The sequence below is a fragment of the Neomonachus schauinslandi genome, chromosome 15 (assembly GCF_002201575.2).
Source record: "Neomonachus schauinslandi chromosome 15, ASM220157v2, whole genome shotgun sequence".
In the NCBI taxonomy this organism is placed as follows: Eukaryota; Metazoa; Chordata; class Mammalia; order Carnivora; family Phocidae; genus Neomonachus; species Neomonachus schauinslandi.
The window spans coordinates 44,210,810-44,231,844 of NC_058417.1; the positions used below are offsets into that span (position 1 = coordinate 44,210,810).

The 21,035-nt window shown below is 56.5% G+C and overlaps 1 protein-coding gene across 1 annotated transcript in view; it reads left to right on the forward strand.

Annotated features, from left to right (window-relative positions):
• The window catches only part of MRC2 (mannose receptor C type 2), a 56,625-nt gene that overhangs the window by 23,226 nt on the left and 12,364 nt on the right, over positions 1-21,035 (forward strand). Inside the window, exons 2-12 of the mRNA XM_044921496.1 lie at positions 10,157-10,558; positions 11,436-11,609; positions 11,792-11,956; positions 12,173-12,286; positions 12,679-12,822; positions 15,458-15,646; positions 15,800-15,954; positions 16,857-16,964; positions 19,378-19,493; positions 20,000-20,148; positions 20,739-20,956. Of these exons, the coding sequence (XP_044777431.1) occupies positions 10,157-10,558; positions 11,436-11,609; positions 11,792-11,956; positions 12,173-12,286; positions 12,679-12,822; positions 15,458-15,646; positions 15,800-15,954; positions 16,857-16,964; positions 19,378-19,493; positions 20,000-20,148; positions 20,739-20,956 (1,934 nt within the window). The remainder of the gene's footprint in view (positions 1-10,156; positions 10,559-11,435; positions 11,610-11,791; positions 11,957-12,172; positions 12,287-12,678; positions 12,823-15,457; positions 15,647-15,799; positions 15,955-16,856; positions 16,965-19,377; positions 19,494-19,999; positions 20,149-20,738; positions 20,957-21,035) is intronic.

The following is a 21,035-nucleotide window of genomic DNA, read 5'->3' on the forward strand; positions in this document are numbered from 1 at the left end:
CACAGAAAGGTCCAAAGGAAATCCTGTTGACTCTGCAGTGAGCATGGGGGCTTCTAATATTTGAGCTTTAGGTTACTCCCACCCCGCACACACACCTCTGCAGCCACTTTGTCAGAACTAAATTTTAAAGATTTATTTATTTATTTGAGACCGAGATAGCACGTGAGTGTGGGGGGATGGGGGAGCAGACTCCCCGCTGAGTGGGGAGCCAGATGTGGGGCTGGATCTCACCACCCTGAGATCATGACTTGAGCTGAAATCAAGAGTCAGAGGCTCAACCGACTGAGCTACCCAGGCACCCCCAAACTAAATTTAAAAAAAATTGTTCTCTCCAAATTTGCCTGAGTGTTTCCTAATAAATTCATTCTCTCACTCGTTCATTCCTTCATCCTCAGTCAACCAGGTATGGAGTACCCAACCTGGCGCTGTGGCTGGGGCCCCAGAGGGCTCTGCTGTCAGAGATCTTATGAACTCATCTGTTCCCCACCTCCTCCTACAGATAAATAAAACAAGGGAGGCGCCGCAGCAGGCCCGGAAGGGTGCGCTTTGCTGCGCAGGTGATTCCTCAGCCGGGCTCCGGTGCTGACTCCGGAATTTGGCCCTTGGCGGGCGGGTCAGTGGGGTTGGATGGGGCTGGCCCAGAAAGCCACTTCCTGCCCGCGACCCGCGCCGCCGGCGTGGTGAAAGCGGCCCCCTGGGGAAGGAAGTGGCTTTGGACTGTTTATTTTGGCTTCGGGCTAGCAGACGGCGCCGGGGGCTGCGGGCCTCTCACACCCGCCGTTGGCGGACTGGGCCGGGGAGTCGGCTGACCTCGCCGCCGGGATCGGGGAGGGAGGCCCCGCGCGGGAACGCTCTGGGGAGCAATGCCGAGAGGGGGCGCCGGCGAGGGGGCGACACCTCGCGGAGGAGGCGCGCGGCCGAGGACGGGGGGCGCACCGAGGGGGCGCACGGCTGGGGACGGGGGCACACCGAGGAGGGGCGTGCGGCCAAGAAGGGGGGCACATCGAGGAGGGGGGCGCGTGGCCGAGGACGGGGGCGCACCGAGGGGGGGCGCGTGGCCGAGGAAGGGGGCGTACCGAGGGGGGCGCGTGGCCGAGGACGGGGGGGCGCCGCGGGGGGGGGGCGCGACAGGGCAGACCTAGAACTCCGAGGGCCGGCGGCTCCCTGCGCCTCAGGTCCTGCGGGCCGGGTGAGGAGGAAGGGGTCGTCCGCCCCTGTGATGCTGGGGTGAGGAGGAGAGCTGGGGAAAGGGCAGAGGAACTGCCTGGGAGCGGACGGTCGGACCCGAGCTTGGAGGCGAGATTGCTTCTGTCGGGGTCCGGCGGCACCCCCGTTTCATTCTGCAAGATGGGGCCGGGGAGAGGACAGGCCGCAAAGATTGTGATGCTTTGGTTTGAGGAGACAAAAGCTAGCAGAGGGTGAGATTAAACACCACTAAATCGCCAGGGGGGAGGCCAGGGCCGGTGAGTATTTGCGTTCCCAGAGAGCCCCAGGGGCCAGCCCTAGTCAGCCGGCACGACCTTGGGGACCCAGGGGACCCGGCAGAGGGTGAAAATTGTCTTTCTGAATTTATGTATAATCCCGTTTTCCACCACCCCCTTCACATCGCCTCTCTTTTGCATTTATTAGGTGGAGGTGACAAGCCCACCTCTTAACCCATTCCCTGTTCAGAGTTTGCTTTAACGTCTTCCTGAAACGGAGCCTGTCACATTTTGCAAGGGGGAAGAAGAGCATCTCTAGAAATAAGTGATAGAGGGAGCTCACCATGGCTGGAGGGAGCGAGGGAGAGACACAGTGCACACACGTGTGACAGTAGCACACGGGGCTGAATGAGCCCAGTGGAGTCACATGCACTTTAAGCAATGGAGAGCAGGCAGTTTGGCCTGGCTGGAATGCAGCTGGGAGGAGGGAGGAGAGTGTGAAAAGCTTGGAGGGTGGAGCGTACTCAGAAGCCCACAAGAGCCCAGCATTTGGGTGGGGATATTGCAAAGTTGGACAGGGCATCGAGCCTCCATGTCATGTAACTGCCCTGCGCTCTATGGAAGGGATGCCCCGCTCCCCACCCCCACCCCATCCAGGTCCAGTGTGCGCATGGACATGGATGGAGCCTCCAGCAGAAGGTGGGGCAGGGTGGGGTGCTGGGTCCCCAGGGTTGGCCCTTCAACAGGGCGGGGCTGGCAGCTTCTGCTGACTCAGGGACATTTCCAGGCCTGGCCTCAGGGCCAAACGGCTTATTGAAAACAGCTGCTGCTCTTGGCTGGTGGCCCTGCGGCCCCTAGCTCTCCCTGGGATGACCCTTTGCCTCTGCATGGCCTGAGGAGGCTGAGGAGGGGGGCCGACTGCAGAGAGGCTCAGTAATGGCGCTCACCCTGCCATGCCCTGGAGGACCAAATGTGGTCGGCCCCCAGTGTTGGTCCCTAGGAGCGGAGCCAGGCTGGTCGCTGGGTCCCCTGGTCTCTGCTCCTGCCATTCCCCCACCTTGGCACATCCTCCTTTGTTCTTGTCCCGGCTGGTGCCTCTCGGGCTTTTGCTCGATATGCGTCCCATTCAGCAGATTTTATTGAGAGTCTGCTGAGTGCCAGGCACGCTGCTAGAATTAACTTCCCCTCTGCTTCCTTCGGCACGATGTCTTTCACTTGTAATGGAGAGCAGCCGTCTTATCCGAGGTCAGACCTCTGGCTGCCTTCACTGCTGGACGGAGTCCCGGAAGCCGCTGGGACAGCTGAGAGGTTTGCTCCCGAGAGACAGACAGTTCTGAGCCTCTGCACTCAGCCTCAGGACTCCACCAAAGCATTGCGTGTACCTTACAGCAGATGGGAAAGGAAAAGAGGCCACAGTGACGGTCAACAAGGAGGGAGGAGATGTTAGCTACTCAGCGTCAGGCACATAGCTTTTAAAACCCGGTTGCCTCTGAGCACAGGCATAAACGTCCAGGGTGATGACCCGGATGTCTGAGAAGCAAGGAAGCGCGAACGTTGCAGCAGAATGATTCCTGTTAGATGTCAGTTACCTGGAAAATCCTTTCTGTCTGACACCTTCCCCCCTAGCCACGCAGTATGAATTGGACCTGGCAGTTCTGCACACTTGCTGATGTGTTGCTTGTAACTTTGTCATGGATTGCTTCGAGAGTTCTGCCCCTCCAGCCTCATTGCAAATGTCAGGAGGCCAGAGGCCGGATTGTTTAATTCCCCCCGGAGGACCAAGTACAGTGCTTCAGAAACCCGTGTCATCTGCATGAGTGAGAGAGCCTCCAGGGGAGCAGCCAGAAGGGTGATCAGGAGGATGGGGTGGAGATGTGGCCTCCAAGGCCTCCTCTGATAAGCTCGGGAGGCTCATTTGCTGGTCTGAGGGTCAGAGGGAATCCTGGAAGGACAGCCTCCGGGGAGTTAAGGAGGCTGGGAGAAAGTCTCTGGCTCTAAGACATAGGGTTGTGTGTTTGTCAGGATTCTTTCAGTTCCAAGGACAGAAACCCAGTGCCGACAAGCTCAGCACAACAGGGGAATGTGGCTGCAGATGAGCCCGAGTGTGATTCACAGGCTGGACGAAGACCCACAGGAACGCAGGGTCTGGGACTGAGTGTTCTGCACAGGACGACCCGCTTCCTCACCCTTCCATTGCTCAGCTGTGTCTCTTTCTGGAGTGTCTCCGTTCTTGTCTGTAGCAGGAAGGTCTTTCCCTCGTGGCAGGAAACATGGCCATTGGCAGCCCCAGTTTCATGATCTCCGCAGAGAGAGAAGACCACGCATTCCAGGGGAGGCCTCCCATCAGCCCTGTTTGAGTTATGTACCCAATCACTGTGCCTGGGGGGTGGCCACTCTTACTGGCCAGGAGTGAGACTTCGCACCCACTCACATAGCCAGAGCGCAGTGCAAGGAAATTATAAATAAGAAGAAGAAGCGATGGGACGTTTGTTGGGCAGAAAGAAACAAAGGCCAGAGACTAAGGGCAGTTCAGTGAGGTTCAAGGATTCTCTTACGATCCCCAGATCTTCCATGGGGAGCCCCGTGCCTACCAGACCATATGGTGATGGGTTGTTCTCTGTTGCTCACCACGGTACTCTCAGTGCCTGGCACCCTGCCTGGTACCTGTGAAAGTCTCAACACACAGTTGTTGAATGAATGAACTGATGGATGTGCTCAACGCACAGTTCCCTGCCTGGTTTCATTCATTTATTTGTTCATTTATTGAACGAAAACCTAAGGAGCCACACAATCTGGTGCACGGCACTGTGCTGGGCATGGGGTGGTTGCCAACAAAATGCAGGTCATCTTTGTCCTTGATGAGGGACATACCACATCCCTAGTGAGGGGCATTTCCACTCCCTGCAGCGACACCCGATGCTTCCCAGGCATGTGCAGTGAGGCTACGGGGTGGGTAAGACTGGAGGGGTCCTTCCCAGGACGGGGGCGCCAGGCGTCTGTGCCCCGAGCTCCCTCTGCCGCTTCATGTGTGCGCTGGCTGAGCACGGGGGTGCGAAGAAGACAGTCCGTTCTCAAAACGCCTTTGTGCCCTTCCATCTCCCCCTTAGCATTTCCACCTCGGCCAAGGCTGGGCTTGATCTCTTCCTGCATTGGGCCCTGGAGAAACAGCCTCCTTTCCGCGAGGGCCCAGGCACACCTCTAGACTTTGGGTGGAAAATGCTCTCCCAAGAGCCTCCCCCGGCCCGCAGTTTGGCAGAGTCCCCGGGATCCACCTCCAAGAACCCTCCTCAGCCTCCCCTTTGCTTTGTAGCTCTCCTGCACTCCTCCCCTCAGCTCCCAAATTCCTTGTTCTTTTCTCATTTGCTGCCAAGGCAGTTCTTCGACTTGCATTCTTCACCCCTGCCTCCTCCAGACCCTCGTTGTCTTCAGAGAGCCTCCCCGCCCCCAGAAGGCTCAGCTCCCTCCTACGCCCCCAGACACCTGGATTTTAAGGGCTTGTTTGCCTCATGTCCTGCGGTGTCTGAACCCACTGTTCTTCTCTAACTAGGACAGTACCGTGTTTTTCCTCATGGCCCCAGCGTTGCCTGGGACGTGCCCCACGCATAGTAGGCACCCCAGGAAGATCTGTGCATTTGAACCCAGAACCTAGGACATCAGAGGAAGGAGGGGACTTGCAGCCGTGATTCATGTGGCAGAGGGAGAAACAGGCCTTGAACAGTACTGCAATTGGGCGTCCTAGTCTCTTCCCCTCTCTGGGCCTCAGTTTCCTTATCTGTCAAGTGAGGGGCAGGTGGCCTGATCCTGGGACTATCTCTTCTGACTGGCACAGACCTCTTTCAGACCCTTCATTTGCTGCTTATTACGGCTGCGCAGCCTGGTTGGACTGTTTCAGCTCATGTGTGGGTTTTCTGGTTGTGGCGGGGGGGGCAAGGGTTCTACCCCCTGGGCTGCTGTGGGCTCCTGTGACATTTTGGGGCTGCACTGTCCAGTCCTATCTCTGAGAAACATCTATAAAAGCAAGCACTGTTTTCTCCCTTTTCCGGTCCCAGGCCCTTTCCCTACCCCCTGCCGAGGGCTACTTTCTGTTACCACCGACTATCCTCACTGGAAGGGAGTTTCTGAGAATCAAATACCCAGTCCTTAGAGGAGGCTTAGACAGTCCTGGATCAAGTCCTGGGGCCAGTTTATGGCTCTAGAGGGTGGCTGGAAAGGAAGGAGCAGGTTGAGGGGAGGGGGCAGAGAGGACCCCCATGCTGGCGTTGAAGAATATAGCGGATCAATGTCCCTGCCCCACCAGCCTCCTTACCATGGTGTTTTATTTTTTAATTTTTTTTATTTTTTAAAGATTTATTTATTTATTTATTTGAAAGAAAAAGAGAGAGCATGCACACAAGTGGCCAGAGGGACAGAGGCAGAGGGAGAAGCAGGCTTCCCACTGAGCAGGGAGCCCAATGAGGGGCTCGATCCCAGGACCCTGGGATCATGACCTGAGCCGAAGGCAGATGCTTAACGACTGAGCCACCCAGGCGCCCCTACCATGGTGTTTTAAGCACTAGGTGACAGGAGCTGTGGAGCCTCTGTTTTAGGAAAATTAATTTGGCAGCTGGGACAGGGAACAGAAAGATTGACGAACTGGTTGTGATTATTACCTAGGCAGGAGATTCATTCATTCATTCATTCCTTCATTCATTTATGTGTTCATCCAGTATTTATGAAGCACTACTGTGTGTCAGGCAGAATTGTAGGTGCTTCGGATACAGTGGTGGGAAAGACAGAGAGTCCTTGGGAGCTTATGAACCAGAGGAGAGACACACAAAATAGAAGCATGTCAGATAACGAGTTCTGCTTCTGGAAATTGCAGGGTAGCTTGCACCAGTCTAACTCTCTGGCCAAGGGGACTTATAGACAAAGGATGTAATATAAAATACCATGGTTTGAGAGTAATTAAAAACAGCCAGATGCTGGGGAGGAAACTATCTCTAAAAGAAAAGAAGCAGGTGGGGTGAGGGGTTCATTTAAGCAGTGACTCCCCCTGAGAGCATTGCCCCATTTGAGGACCTCAAACAGAAAGTGGTAGTCCTACTGGTCACTGTTTAGGGCTACCAGAAAAGCTAAAAATCAAGAGGGAAAATCCTGGCAAGGAAGGAGCCATAATGGTGTTCTCTTACCAATTCTCCTCAAATCCTTGGCAACTAATAAACTGTGCCTGGGCGGGGTGAGGCATTAAGAAACCCAACAAGAAAACAGAAGAGAGGCAGAGGTTTCAGATGCTGCCTGGTGCTGAGGGAACAGAGTCTGGAATTCATGTTCCAACAAGTTAGAGGGGCTTGATCATTGCCTAAGGTTTTCCTTTGAAACTCCAGAAGGGTCTCACCTTATGATTAAACCCAAGGCTAACAGCCACACCCTAAGACTAAAGGCAAACCAAAACAACCCCACCCTAGTAAAGCCTAAAACCAAGCCTCTACAGGATCAAGATGATCCACCAGTAATTTAACTGCCTGCCAGAACAAAACTCAACATTCTCTGTAGGAAGATAAAAAAAATCCAGACTCCCTGTAACATGTCATCCACAACATCCTGTATACAATAAAAAAAAAAAAGAAATCCAGACTCTATAACATTATCCATAATGTCCAGTATGTAACAAAAATTACTAGACATGCAGGCAGCTGGAAAAATTGACCCATAATCAAGAGAAAAAATAATCAGTAGACAAACACAGATAACCCAGATGTTGAAAAAAATCAGATTATAATAAATATTGTGAAGAGAACTACAATCCAACAATATGATAGAGAGTAACTGGGTGGCTACTTTAGATGATGTCAGAAGGGCCTCTTTAAAGACGGGACGTTTGGAGAGCCTGGATGGCTCAGTCAGTTAAGCATTCAGCTCTTGGGGCACCTGGGTGGCTCAGTTGGTTAAGCGACTGCCTTCGGCTCAGGTCATGATCCTGGAGTCCCTGGATCGAGGCCTGCATCGGGCTCCCTGCTCAGCAGGGAGTCTGCTTCGTCCTCTGACCCTATCCCCTCTCATGTGTTCTCTCTCTCTCATTCTCTCTCTCTCAAATAAATAAATAAAATCTATAAAAAAAAAAAAAGCATTCAGCTCTTGATTTTGGCTCGGGTCATGATCTAAGGGTCCTAGGATAGAGCCCCTTGTCGGGCTTCACACTCAGTGGGGAGTCTGCTTGAGGATTCTCTCCCTCTCCCTCTGCCCCTCCCCCTGCTCGAGCACTCTCATGTGTGCCCTCTCTCTCTCTCTAAAATCAATCAATCAATCCTTAAAAAAAAAATAAAGATGTGACTTTTTTGAAAAGTGAAATACCAGGCAGAGGAAACCGTGCAAGGGCCTTGAGGCAAGAAAGTACCAAGCCTGGGGTGCTTGCGACTCTTGGATTTGGGGTTGTGAGTTGGAGCCCCACGTTGGGTGTAGAGATTACTTAAAAAAAAAAAAAAAGGAAAAGAAAAGAAGGAAGTACCAATCCCTGTTCAAGGAAGGGCAAGGAGGGCAATGTGACTTGAGCGAGGGGAAATAGTGTGATCCAGGATCAGACTGGTAGGCAGGACCACACCATATGGGATCTGTGGTTCATGGTAAGAAGTTTGAATTTTATTTGAAGAGTGATGAATTGCCTTTGAAGGGCTTTAAGCTGGAGGGAGACTTACAGGAAACTTATATTAGGGAATAAGCTATTTACCACCAATAAGTTATATATATTTTTGTCATTGGAATTCTGGCTTTATTTATGGTATTTTTTTGCCATGAAAAAGATTATTATGTCACTGAATTCATCACTGTTTCCTTTATGACTTTCAACACTCCAATATCATTTTTATAAATTTTTGGTACTTTGGGGCACCTGGGTGGCTCAATCATTTAGGTGGCTGCCCGGGATCCTGGGATCAAGCCCCGCATCAGGTTCCCTGCTCAGTGGGGAGTCTGCTTCTCCCTCTCTCTGCCCTTCCCCCCCCCGCCCCCGCTCATGCTCTCTCTCTCTTTCAAATAAATAAATAAAATCTTTAAAAATGTATATATATATAAAAATAAAAATAATTTTTGGGGAAACTTATTTACATCTTTTAAAAATCATCCTGGCTGGACATGGAGAACAGATTAAAGAAGGATGATAAGGCCATGGTGGAACAGAAGGAGCTTGAGGTTTGGACTCCGAAGACCGGGACCAAATTTCAGCTCCATCTCTGACTAGCCTCGTGACTGGTCAAATCATTTCACTACCCTTAGTCAATTTCTCTGCATGTAACATGGAAGAGTAATCATCGTCATGGCAACAACAGTAATTTACAGTGCTCTTACCATGTGCCAGACCCTGTCCCAAACACTTGACATGTAGTCTCTCATTTAATCTTCATGGTAGTCTGATGAGGAAATTGAGTCAGAGACAGGTAATGCAACTTGCCCAAGTCACGAGCTGGGGTTTGAGCCCTGGCAGTCAGACTCATGCCTTCAAGACATGGAAATTATCCTGAGGGGCTAGCGGCTAATGGTTGCAAAGGGACGTGCTGGGTGTGTGTTGTGTACTTCAGCGGCAGCCTGGGAACAAGTAGAAGGTGCTGAGACGTGGGTGTCAGGCCTGGGTTTGCTTCCTGGCTACGTGACACTGAGCAAGTCACTTCTCTAAACTAACCATGTTTCTCTTTTTTATCCTTCCTACCCTCCCTCCCTTCCTTTCTTCCTTCTCTCCTTCCTTCCTTCCCCTCCCTCCCTCCTCCTCTCTCCCAGCTTTACTGAGATAAAATTCACATATCAAAGAACTCATCCATTTAAAATGTACAATTAATTGGGTTTTACTCTATTCACAGAATTTGGCAGCTATCACAACAATCTAACTTTAGAACATTTTCATCACCCCAAAAGAAACCCTGTACCCTTTAGCAGTCCCATTCCCATCACCCTCAGCCCAGCCCCAGGCAACCACTATCTACTTTCCATACATTTACGTCTCGATTTCTTAATCTGTAAAGTCAGCGTGCTTGGGCGCAGGTTGGATTCCTCTGCCTTCCCTGGAGTGTCTGCACAGTGAGGTGATGGGTGACATGATGCAGGATTGGGGGATGCCCTATATAGAGCTAAATGCTGCTTACAAAGTAAGGCGTGACATGGTTATGGGAGGCGTGAACAGTTGGATATGGGGGTGTGTGTGTTGGGAAGATTCTGGAAGTCAGGAAAGGAATCGCTTCTCGGCCTTTTGGCTAAGATCAAGTGTAGAAGTCAGGAAAGGAAGGAGCCAGGGGAGCTGAGGGGCAAAGGGGAAGAACAAGACAAACGATGGCAGGCCAGAGAGGAACTTCGGTGGGAAAACCACTCTATGTCACGGAGATTGGGATAAAGTTGCAACGTGCCGTGTGAGGTTAGTACCTCCACTGCTCCTCCTAAGGCCTTTGGAAAAGCATACAGTACGCAGCCTGCCATGTGGAGTTGGGTTTGCTTTTGCAGGTGGGACGGAGGGCTGAGTGCTGCCTCTGGGTTGAGCGGGGCGCTAGAGCTGAGGCTGGCCATGCAGACTCGGCTCTCTAGGCACAGGAGGGTGGCACTGCCTCTCCCCCCGACCCCAGAGTGTTGGGGGTGAGGACTGAGTGATTTACCATATGAGAGAGGGCTCACAACCCAGCGCCAGGCTCGGGGGCAGCGTCTGAAGGTGGCACTGGCCATCGGGAGCCACCAGCCCAGAGAGCCCCTGTGACGGCTTCATGTCCCGCCTTCCCTTCCAGAGCCCAACGTCTTCCTCATCTTCAGCCACGGACTGCAGGGCTGCCTGGAGGCCCAGGGTGGGCAAGTCAGAGTCTCCCCAGCCTGCAACACCAGTCTCCCCGCCCAGCGCTGGAAGTGGGTCTCCCGAAACCGGCTCTTCAGCCTGGGCACCATGCAGTGCCTGGGCACAGGCTGGCCGGGCACCAACTCCACAGCCTCCCTGGGCCTGTACGAATGTGACCGGGAGGCACTGAATCTTCGCTGGCACTGTCGCACGCTGGGTGACCAGCTGTCCCAGCTCCTGGGGGGTCGCAGTGGCAACACGTCCAAGGCTGGCGGCCCCGAGCGCGGCGACCAGACCCGCAGTGGCCAGTGGCGCATCTACGGCAGCGATGAGGATCTGTGCGCGAGGCCCTACTATGGTGAGAGGCTGCTTGCGGGGAAGGGGTGGGGCCCCCCGCCTTCGGGAGGCCTGGAGCCACAGAGAGACAGACGCAGGAGTGACAGGGCCTTTGGCCTCTGCTGACCTTTGACAGCCCTATCTGTAATGGCAGTGGGAAGCATGTGGGAATAATTAAGAAAATAAACTTCCAAGCATTTATTTTTAAGGCACTACAAAATGACTACATGCTTGTAAAGACCTCCAACGGTACAAAAGTGTGTAACGTAAAATTAAATGAAAATTCCCTTCCAGGCCCGCGCTCCAGGGTAGACCCCAGAGTAACTCCCATAGGTGTCTTTTTTTTTTTTTTAAGATTTTATTTATTTATTTGACAGAGAGAGAGCACAAGTAGGCAGAGTGGTAGACAGAGGAGAAGCAGGCTCCCCGCCGAGCAGGGAGCCCGATGCGGGGCTCAATCCCAGGACCCTGGGATCATGACCTGAGCCGAAGGCAGATGCTTAACGACTGAGCCACCCAGGCGCCCCTCCCATAGGTGTCTTGATCCCCATTTTGCAGGGGTGACCGGGGACACGAGTCACCCAGTGCGGGGCTTTCCGTGGTGGACAGCTCCGTCCTGGGGGTCCTTTTCCTGTAAGACATCCTGAGTTCTGAGATGGAGCTTGGGGGGAGGGGCAGCTGGATTTTTGGACAGGCTTTACGGGGAACCCCGTCCCAGCCCTAGGGGATGCGCGGCAGGGCCTCTCCCAGGCTCCTGCGCTGACCTAATGGCAGAGGGAGACTTTAAAGCCTCGGGCACCGCTTTGTCGGTCCCTGGGACAGGGGACTTTCCCTGAGGGCGGAGGGGGGCGGGCAGCCTCTGGGGTCCAGACGCCAAGGGACCGGCTCCCTTCCTGCAGAGGTCTACACCATCCAGGGGAACTCCCACGGGAAGCCATGCACCATCCCCTTCAAGTACGACAACCAGTGGTTCCACAGCTGCACCAGCACGGGACGTGAGGACGGGCACCTGTGGTGTGCCACTACCCAGGACTACGGCAAGGACGAGCGCTGGGGCTTCTGCCCCATCAAGAGTGAGAGCAGGGTGGACCGGGTGGGCCAGGCGGCTCCCGGCGGAGGCTGACCGGCAGGGGCCTCGGGGCGGGTGGAGGAACTTTCGGGACTGGGGTGATAGGTACGCTGCCCCTCCTCGTAGCCCGGAGCAGCGTGTGCGAGGGTCTCTGCACTCCTTGAGGGACTGTTGTCGTGGTGGCAGGTAATGACTGTGAGACCTTCTGGGACAAGGACCAGCTGACTGACAGCTGCTACCAGTTTAACTTCCAGTCCACGCTGTCGTGGAGGGAGGCCTGGGCCAGTTGCGAGCAGCAGGGGGCAGACCTGCTGAGCATCACTGAGATCCACGAGCAGACCTACATCAATGGTGAGGTGGCAAGGCACTGGGGGGGAGGGGTGCTGGGCCTGACCCCCAGGGGCACACCGGGGTGGGGGGGCAGGCAGGAGCCTGAGACCCGCTCCCCATCTTCGGAGGGCCCCGAGCCCTTTCTGCTGGTGGGGCAGGGAGGCCACTGGTGGGGGGCAGAGTGAGAGGGCCGAGGGTGGGGCGGTCCCCTCCTCACCGTGCCTGTCCTGCGGTCAGGGCTCCTCACTGGCTACAGCTCCACGCTGTGGATTGGCCTTAACGACCTGGACACCAGTGGAGGCTGGCAGTGGTCCGACAACTCGCCCCTGAAGTACCTCAACTGGGAGAGCGGTGAGGCCTGGGGTTCGGGGCGCAGGGCGGCCTGGGGGCTGCAAAGGCCTTTGGCCTCTTTATTCCTCCTGGTGCCTTGGTCCAGTGGTGTGGGGCAGGGCGGTGGGGCAGGCCCCCCACTCCACCCCCCCTTCGCTCCTGGACTGGGCCCCACTAGAACCCGATGCCCTCTCCTCGGGGCGCAGGGCTCGGGGAGCGCGCAGGATTTCAGGCCTGGGCAGGGAGGCGTCGGCCCGTACCGGGGCTGGGTGGAGGGTTCCAGACCACATGGGCCGGGAGTTGGAGGAGAGGCAGCGAGCCCCACCCTGAGAGCAGGAGGCTCCGACGAGCGCCCAGGGGCCGGGGTGTGAGTTCCTCTCTCCTGGGGTGCTGGCGCCCTGCCCTCCCCACAGATCAGCCGGACAACCCGAGCGAGGAGAACTGCGGGGTGATCCGCACGGAGTCCTCGGGCGGCTGGCAGAACCGCGACTGCAGCATTGCGCTGCCCTACGTGTGCAAGAAGAAGCCCAACGCCACGGCCGAGCGCCCGCCTCCGGGTGAGCCGAGCCCAGGGCCTGGCGCGGGGGCGGGGAGGGGCCCCGGGGCCGTGGCACGAGGGGACTCTGATCCTCTCTGGCTGAGGGACAAGTGGAATGCTCCATTAACTCTTCCCGAGAACGTTCGTCGAGAACTGTGTTAAATGCTGGCAATTCGCACTGTCCTCGCAGTAGTCACACTCTGCTGGAGGGTAACAGACATCTCAACACACAATTAGAATAGCCTGAGTCCTGAGCCATTATAAAAATATGTGTAATCAATGTTAAAGGAGAAGAAATACCTAGAGAAGAAACTGCATAAGGTCCTGGGAGTTAAGGGTTTCGTGGAAGTGACATTTGATCTGGGCCTTTGAAGTTGACTGTAAGTTTAAAAAGTCATGAAGAGGTATGAGGGAAGGGCATTCCTGGCAGAGGGAAGGGCACGTGCAAAGGCGTAGAGGCATGGAAGTATACAGCAGCTTTCAGTTTGGTGAGCATTGCGGTCTGGTCAGAGTCTAGACTCTAATCCCTGAAAGTGTGGTTTTCCGAGGAGCAGCATAGCATCCCCTAGGAGCCGGTTATAAATGCAGAATCTCAGCCCCCGCCCCCTCACCTGCACTTCCTAAGATCCTCACCCCATGCATGTGCAAGTGCAGCCGGGATGCGCTGGCTTAGAGGGCGTGCGGAGGAGAGCAGTTCAGAAAGGCAGGTCACAGCCAGTCCCCGGAGGGTCTTGGCTGCTGGGTCCAGTTTGGGTGGGGCCAGGTAGGCTGTGGGGAGCCTCTGCAGGTTTTTAAGCCAGGGTGTGTCTTGCTCCCATTTGTGATTCACAGAGATGGCTCTTGGGGCCTATGGAGGAGGTTGGGGCAATGGGCACAGCACTGCTTTGGGGACCGTGACCCTCCCTGGTATGTGGCTTTGGGCAAGCAGCTCGGTCTCTGAGTGCAAATCGCGAATAAACTCCGACCCCTTGCAGGGTTGTTGTAAGTCTGGAGACCTGGCCTGGCCCTAAGGAGCATGCCCATCGGTGGCAGAGGATGTTTATCAGTGTCGGTTGGAAGGGCTACACTGGTAGTCCAGTAACCATGGGAACGGTGAAGAGGGAGTGTTGTTGTTGTTTTTTTTAAACAAGGAAAATACGTCAAACCCAGAAAAAATCCACAGACTCACAGAAAGTAAAGAGCTAACAGAGAGACCATTAAAGTATTGCCAAAGATTGATTCAAGGCCACCACCGGCCACTGCTTTCTCTCCTCCTCTCCTAAGGGGTCAGGAGCAAAGGTTTACAACATTGGCGCCCTGCATCTAGAGCACCTCAGTTCTAGGAGGGAGTCTTCGGCAGGCACCAATTCTAGGTCTTCTCAGAAGCTGCTTTTCGAAGGAAGGAGGGCCCCCCTTCGGGCAAGCGTAGCCTATCCGTGGCCCCCTGCAGGCCTGGCCCCTCACCAAGTCCTCTGTCCCCAGATCTTCCCAGTGTGACCGCTGTTGGGGGAGGTCTCCTGTGGGGCCTCATGGATCTGCAGATACATCTGTGGCCGTGAATTGTCTCTTCCATCCCACTCTGAGCGGTTTTTTGGGTGGGTTCTGCCTTCTGGGTCTCATCACACAAGGCATGTCATTCCAAAGGCAGACACCATTGTGCCCCCAAAGCATCCACATTTCTTGAGTTTCCCTCCACCCAACAGCCAAAGAAGGCCCCCTCAGGTCTGAGCTTGGGTTCTGTCTGTGGCGGCAGCCTTGGGTCTTAGCTGGGAGGCTGAGGAGATGATTGACAAGCCTGAGCCCAGGAGCGAGTCTGCTCAGGCTCAGCCCTCCCCACTTTGCCGGGCCTCCGAGAAACAGTATGCTGGACTCTGGAGCGTCTCGCAGAATGGAGTGGATCCCAGAATCCCAGTCTGGGGTGATGCTTCGAGTGGGCACATGCTTTCCCTCCTGGCCAGGCAGAATCCTGCCCAAGCCTGACATTGTGGGTGGTTCAGTGAAGTCTTGTTTTCTCTTGCCAAGGCCCAAGTGAGGGCTTGTTCGCTTTAGCTGCTCTGGGACCCCAGTCCTAGACAGTGAAGTTGAAATGCATGGAAGCCGGGGTGAGGAAGAGCCCGTTACTGGTGGGTTTCACAGCCCTGGGTGGAGCCCAGCGGGTCGGGGAAGGAGCAAGAGGAGAAATCCCCGCTAAGGGATTCCTTCCAGTCGGCAGTGACTTCTGGGCCGCTGGCCTGGTGGGCCCCACTGCCCCATCCCTTCATCCTGGACTGCCAGCGTCAGCACCAAGTCCACACTCAATATATGCTATTTTAGGCAGTGACAGTGGTTTCATTTATTAAGCAAGGTGGACATAAGCAAAGTTTGAATCTAGAATAGGAAACCCCATTTAGGGAGGAGGAAACTGAGGCTCCCAGGGCTGGTCTGACCTGAGTCCGCCCCCACCATCTCTTTCTGAAAGCCGCCCCCCATCGCCGGAGGGGCCATCAGTCCTGTCTTGGGTGAAATCTGCCACCACCTCCTGGGGCTCTGCCTCTGGGCGTCCAGCCTCCCTGGAGGGTGTGGTCTTTTCCGCATCGGTTGGCCCGGGCTGATCCGAAACGAGGGGACACCCGGCGGGTCGGGGCACCCAGGCTGGGCGGCTCGTTCCCTGACCTGTACCTCGTGGGTCTCTGCAGACGTGTGGGCCGACGTGAAGGTGGAGTGCGAGCCCAACTGGCAGCCCTTCCAGGGCCACTGCTATCGCCTGCAGGCCGAAAAGCGCAGCTGGCCCGAGTCCAAGAAGGCGTGTCTGCGGGGCGGGGGCGACCTGCTCAGCATCCACAGCATGGCCGAGCTGGAGTTCATCACCAAGCAGATCAAGCAAGGTGAGGGGCTGCTCGTCCACGCTCCCGGGCCCGAGGGCAGGGCCTCCTCAGTGCCCGTCCTGTCCTGCCCGAGAGGTCCTGGGGCCATCTCTCCGTCCGCCGCTGGTGGCCCAGGCTGACCTCTCCGTGTGCTCTCTCCCCTCTCTCCCCCAGAGGTGGAGGAGCTGTGGATCGGCCTCAACGACTTGAAACTGCAGATGAATTTTGAGTGGTCTGATGGGAGCCTTGTGAGCTTCACCCACTGGCACCCCTTCGAGCCCAACAACTTCCGGGACAGCCTGGAGGACTGTGTCACCATCTGGGGGCCGGTGAGAACCCCCTTTCCCCAGCCTCCTGGGGCCACCCTGGCCGAAGGAGTGCTACTGTCAGTTCCTGCCTCCAAACCACCCCCCCATTGCCTCTCAGAAGCCCCCACTTCCCCACCAACCCCTTCCCTTCCGCGTGGAGAGATTGCCAGGGTCTGAATCCTCCCCGCCCCCGGCTAGCTGGCTCACCTTGGGCAAGTCTCTTAACCTCTCTGTGCCTTGGTGTCCTCATCTGTCAATGGAACACTAATAGCGCCGACCTCAGAGGGTCACTGGGAGGATCAAAGGGGCCTAAGGATGCTGCCTGGCACCATCTTGCTCTGCCAACCGCTCTCCCCCCTCCCCCCCGGCAGGTGGCTTTGGAAGCCGCATTTTATGGGCCTGCTCCTTTGGCAGGGCTGCCCTGTGCAGCCCGACCCAGCCCAGGGGCCTGTCTCCTCCCGACAGGATGGAGGAGGCTCATTTGGCTCACATGCCCTGTGGGTAGATGAAGGAATTGCTGGAGGGCTTCAAGCAGATGTGAGACCCTTTAAAAAGACAAAGTCAGAGGGACAGAGTACCGACTCCAGGGACAGAGAGGACATTCTGCAGTGAGATCCTGCCAACAGTGCCAGGACTATGGTGCTAGAGCCATCTGGCATAAGGGATGCTATTTAAAAATTTATAAACAATTATTTGTTGGGTGTCTGCCACGTGCCAGGCATTCTCCTGGGGGCTGGGACACAAACACCCTTGCCCTCTGGATGGAGCTGAAGGCGGACAAACTGCTGGCTAGGAGACGGAGGACACAGGCCAGCCTGGAACACACAGAGCTCAAGTTGGAGGCAGGGGCAGGTCTAAAAATCAGGTTCACCAAAGGCTTTGGGGGAGGGGGGCTGAGACGCTCCCTCATCCTGTGTCCCTAGGAAGGTCGTTGGAACGATAGTCCCTGCAACCAGTCCTTGCCGTCCATCTGCAAGAAGGCAGGCCAGCTGAGCCAGGGGACGGCCGAGGAGGACCATGGCTGCCGGAAGGTGAGGGTGCTTCTGGAGCTGCCCCTGGGTGTGGCCAACCAGAGGGGCTCCCTGGGGAGGGAGGGGGCAGATGGAGTCCCGCAGCCTCCCACGGCATCCTCCCTTGCTTGGCACATCCCTTCTTCCTACTCTCCAAACTGCTCTGTTCCAGAAAGGGTGACACTGGATGAGGTGGGGGGCGGTAGGGTGGGGGCTGTTGGGAGGAAGCAGAGCTCCCCACCCCCACTCTGCATGAAGAAGCTACTTCCCAGAGGCAGCAGAGAACAGGAGGTGGGTGTGGGCAGACCTCCAAGTCATCACCTGAGTGAGGCTGCCGGGGTGCACCCCAGTCCTGCTTTGCCACCTCTGTCTTTGCTGGCACACACCATGCCATCTGATAGAGCGTGCGCTTGCCTGTCTCCTCTGGAGGAACGAGGCCATTCTGGTGTCGCCTTCCTTGTGTTCCTAGCCCCAGGGGCTTCCAGACCATCACGGAGGGAGGGGATCAGGACTGACTGGGTTAGTGGGGCAGTGCATGTATGAATGAGGATGTGGGTGGGTGATGGACCCAGGCTCTCCCTCACAGGCCCCCCCCCCCCCAACCTGGCCCTCAGCCAAGCAGCCGTGTAAGTGGTGTGGCTGAATATGGGGAGGTTGCTCAAAAAAGACACTTTATGGTGTTTTGGCCCCTGATGGCTCCATCTGCCAAGGCCACGCTCCTGCCAGCCCCTTGCTGCCAGTCTGGCTCTTCATTGTGTTTCCCTTTGGAGTAAGCCCCCTTACCGCACCCCACCTCACATGAACTCCAAGCTCTCCCCCAGGAGCAGGGGCCTGAAACAACAATGGGCATGACCTGCAGTGGGGAGGAGAGAGAGCAGACAGGGGCCCTGCTGAAGTGTCCAAGGGGCCAGTGTGGGCAGGGACTGGCCCAGGGGCTCTGTCCTGTCCTGGGTGAGCTGGGGGTAGGGGAGTGAGGACGAGTGACTAACTGCCGTGGCTCCAGGGCCACCTGAACTGTGTGTGCAGTGTTGAGCAGCCCCAGTTAATACCCTGGGGGAGCTGGGATCTTAGCACAGTCCTACCACTTCTCCGTCCCTGGTATCCAACCCCCCCCGCCCCCCAGCTTCACTTTTGCTCTGGCTCCTGCCCAAGGGGCTGTGTCTCTTTCCCAGCCTTGAATCTACCCCAAGGCTTCCCATCTCAAGGGCTTCTGGAGGTGAGGCCCTGGCAGGCACCTGGTGTCTCTTAGGAGGAGCAGGGCTGTGGTGAGGACAGGCGTAGCCTTTGTGGTGCGGGTTCAAGTCCGGGCTCCACCTTGTACTGTCTGTGTATAAAGTCCAGTCACTTAATCTCTCTGAGCCTCAGTTCCTCTTTTGAAAGGCAGGAGCAGGGCGCCTGGGTGGCTCAGTCGGTTAAGCATCTGCCTTCGGCTCAGGTCATGATCCTGGGGTCCTGGGGTTGAGCCCTGCATCGGGCTCCCCGCTCAGCAGGGAGTCTGCTTCTCCTTCTCACTCTCCCTCTCTCTCAAGTAAATAAATAAAATCTTAAAAAAGAAAGAAAGAAAGAAAGAAAGGCAGGAGCAGAGAGCTCAGGCTGGTCCAAGGGGAGAAGGGTCTGTTGGGTGAAGCATTGCCTGGTCTCATGGGGGTCTGATGGTAGAGAGCCAGCCGCTCAGAGCAGTGGTCTCTTCCAAAGCTTTGCTGCTCCCCGCTGAGGGTCTGTCTCCCAACCCCAGGCTAGGCGCACCCTCTGCTCACTCTACCTTTTCCAGGGCCCGAGGGTTACCTGGTCCCTCCACAGCCTGGCAGCTCTTCCAGCATTTCAGCTCTGGTTTCTCAGCCAACTGGCAATTTTCCCACTGTGATTCTTGGTTTAAATGCCCAAGAGAGGGCGCCTGGGTGGCTCTGTTGGTTAAGCGACTGCCTTCAGCTCAGGTCATGATCCTGGAGTCCCAGGATCGAGTCCCGCATCGGGCTCCCTGCTCGGCGGGGAGTCTGCTTCTCCCTCTGACCCTCCCCCCCTCTCGTGCTCTCTCTCTCTCATTCTTTCTCTCAAATAAAGAAATAAAATCTTTAAAAATAAATAAATAAGTAAATAAATGCCCAAGAGAGGAGTCCAGTGAGCCAGTCATCTTGCTTCACCAGCCCACAGGCAGGTCACTGGCTACCTCCCGATCAGCCACCCTTGGGCCATGCGTCCACCTCTGGTCTGGCAGTTGTGGGTGATGGTAGGGAGGGGAGTGTGAGGTGATACGGTACAGAACAGAGCATGGGAAGAACAGTCTCTGGTGTCAGACCAGTCCCCTCTGTCCTGGGCCCCAGCCTGCAGCACGTTCAGGGATGCCTTCGATGGCATCCCCCGCCCCAGGCTTTCTGGATGAGGGAGGAGAGTCCTCTCCACGGACATCCCTCTTCTGCCCACTCTCTCGAGCCAGGGTTGGACATGGCACAGCCCATCCTGCTACTGGCTGGGAGAGGACCAAGTCACCTACAGCGAGGCCCGGCGCCTATGTACCGACCACGGTTCTCAGCTGGTCACCATCACCAACAGGTACAGGACGGGGCACGTACCCAGACCAGCCCTCATGCCTGTCCTGGCCTAATGTGGCCCCTCCACCAAACGGGGTGGCGATCTGCCATCAAGCACAGAGGGCCCTGAGTCCTTGGAGCCTCAAATGGCTCCAGGGCCTTTTTCTAGTATCGTCCCAAGAAGGATTCCCATTTATTAAGTGACCCCACTGCGGGGCAGGGCCTGGGCAGGGGCAGGAACAGACAGGAGCCCTGCTGGTGCGGGCTGGATGCCCAAGAGAGGCCTTGGCTGTGTCTGTTTCTACTTTCTTCTCCGCCGGGCACGGAGATGCAGGCAGGACAGGGGGAGCTCGGTTGCTGTGTGTCAGCTGTAGGGTCCCCGCGGGCCCCCACTTACCTCAGCAAGTCGCCGACTGGGTACAACACCCAAGCTCCCTGGGCAGGGCATCTGGCCTGTGGCCCAGGGTAGCGTGGTGGCGGGGGAGGTTGGGCCTCGAGCTCCCTGCCTGACCGGCTTCTCTCCCACAGGTTTGAGCAGGCCTTTGTCAGCAGCCTCATCTACAACTGGGATGGCGAATACTTCTGGACCGCCCTGCAGGACCTGAACAGCACTGGGTCCTTCCGCTGGCTCAGTGGGGATGAGGTCATGTACACCCACTGGAACCGGGACCAGCCTGGTGAGCCCCTCCTCCGCGGCACTCAGTCAGCCCCCTCTTTGACGTTCCTTGGGGAAGCCAGGAGGCCATATGGGGCTGCCCCCGCCGGGACCGAGTCCCAGGGCCTCCCAGTAAACCAATCATTGGTACAGTGTGGTAGAGTAGTTAGGAGCTTAGGGTCTGGGGCCAAACCGCCTGGCACATCTTTAAGCCTTAGTTTCCCATCTGTCAACCGAGGATAACGGTGCTTTCCTCATGGGGCTGATGTGAGGCTGAACTGGATGAACAGACGTGACGTGCTTAGAGTAGCACGGGCGCTGGCGATCAGGATCATTGCCATTTCGCGTTCATTGTCTCTTTTAGCCTTTTCAGTGACCTGATGAGGCTGATGATAAAACAGCCTCAGAGAGGCTAAGCCACTTGCCTAAATCTCACAGGAGTAGGCGCAGAGCTAGGACTCTGCCTCCATGCCCTTCAGGTCCCTGCAGAGCCGGCCAAGCTGGTCACCAGTGTGGGGGCTGAGGCCGGGGTGGTGTCCTGTGGGGGACCTGGGGGAGGGCCGGACCACAAGTTCCTCAGGCAGCGGGTCTCCTGCTCTCCCCCCGCTCCAGGGTACAGCCGTGGGGGCTGCGTGGCCCTGGCCACGGGCAGCGCCATGGGGCTGTGGGAGGTGAAGAACTGCACCGCATTCCGGGCTCGCTACATCTGCCGGCAGAGCCTGGGCACGCCAGTGACGCCCGAACTGCCTGGGCCGGACCCCACGCCCAGCCTCACCGGCTCCTGTCCCCAGGGCTGGGGGTCGGACCCCAAACTCCGCCACTGCTATAAGGTAGGCAGCCTGCTGGCGTGGGAGGGGGGAAGAGGAACAAGAGCAAAGAAACAGTTCGCCGGGGTCGAGGGCAGTCCCA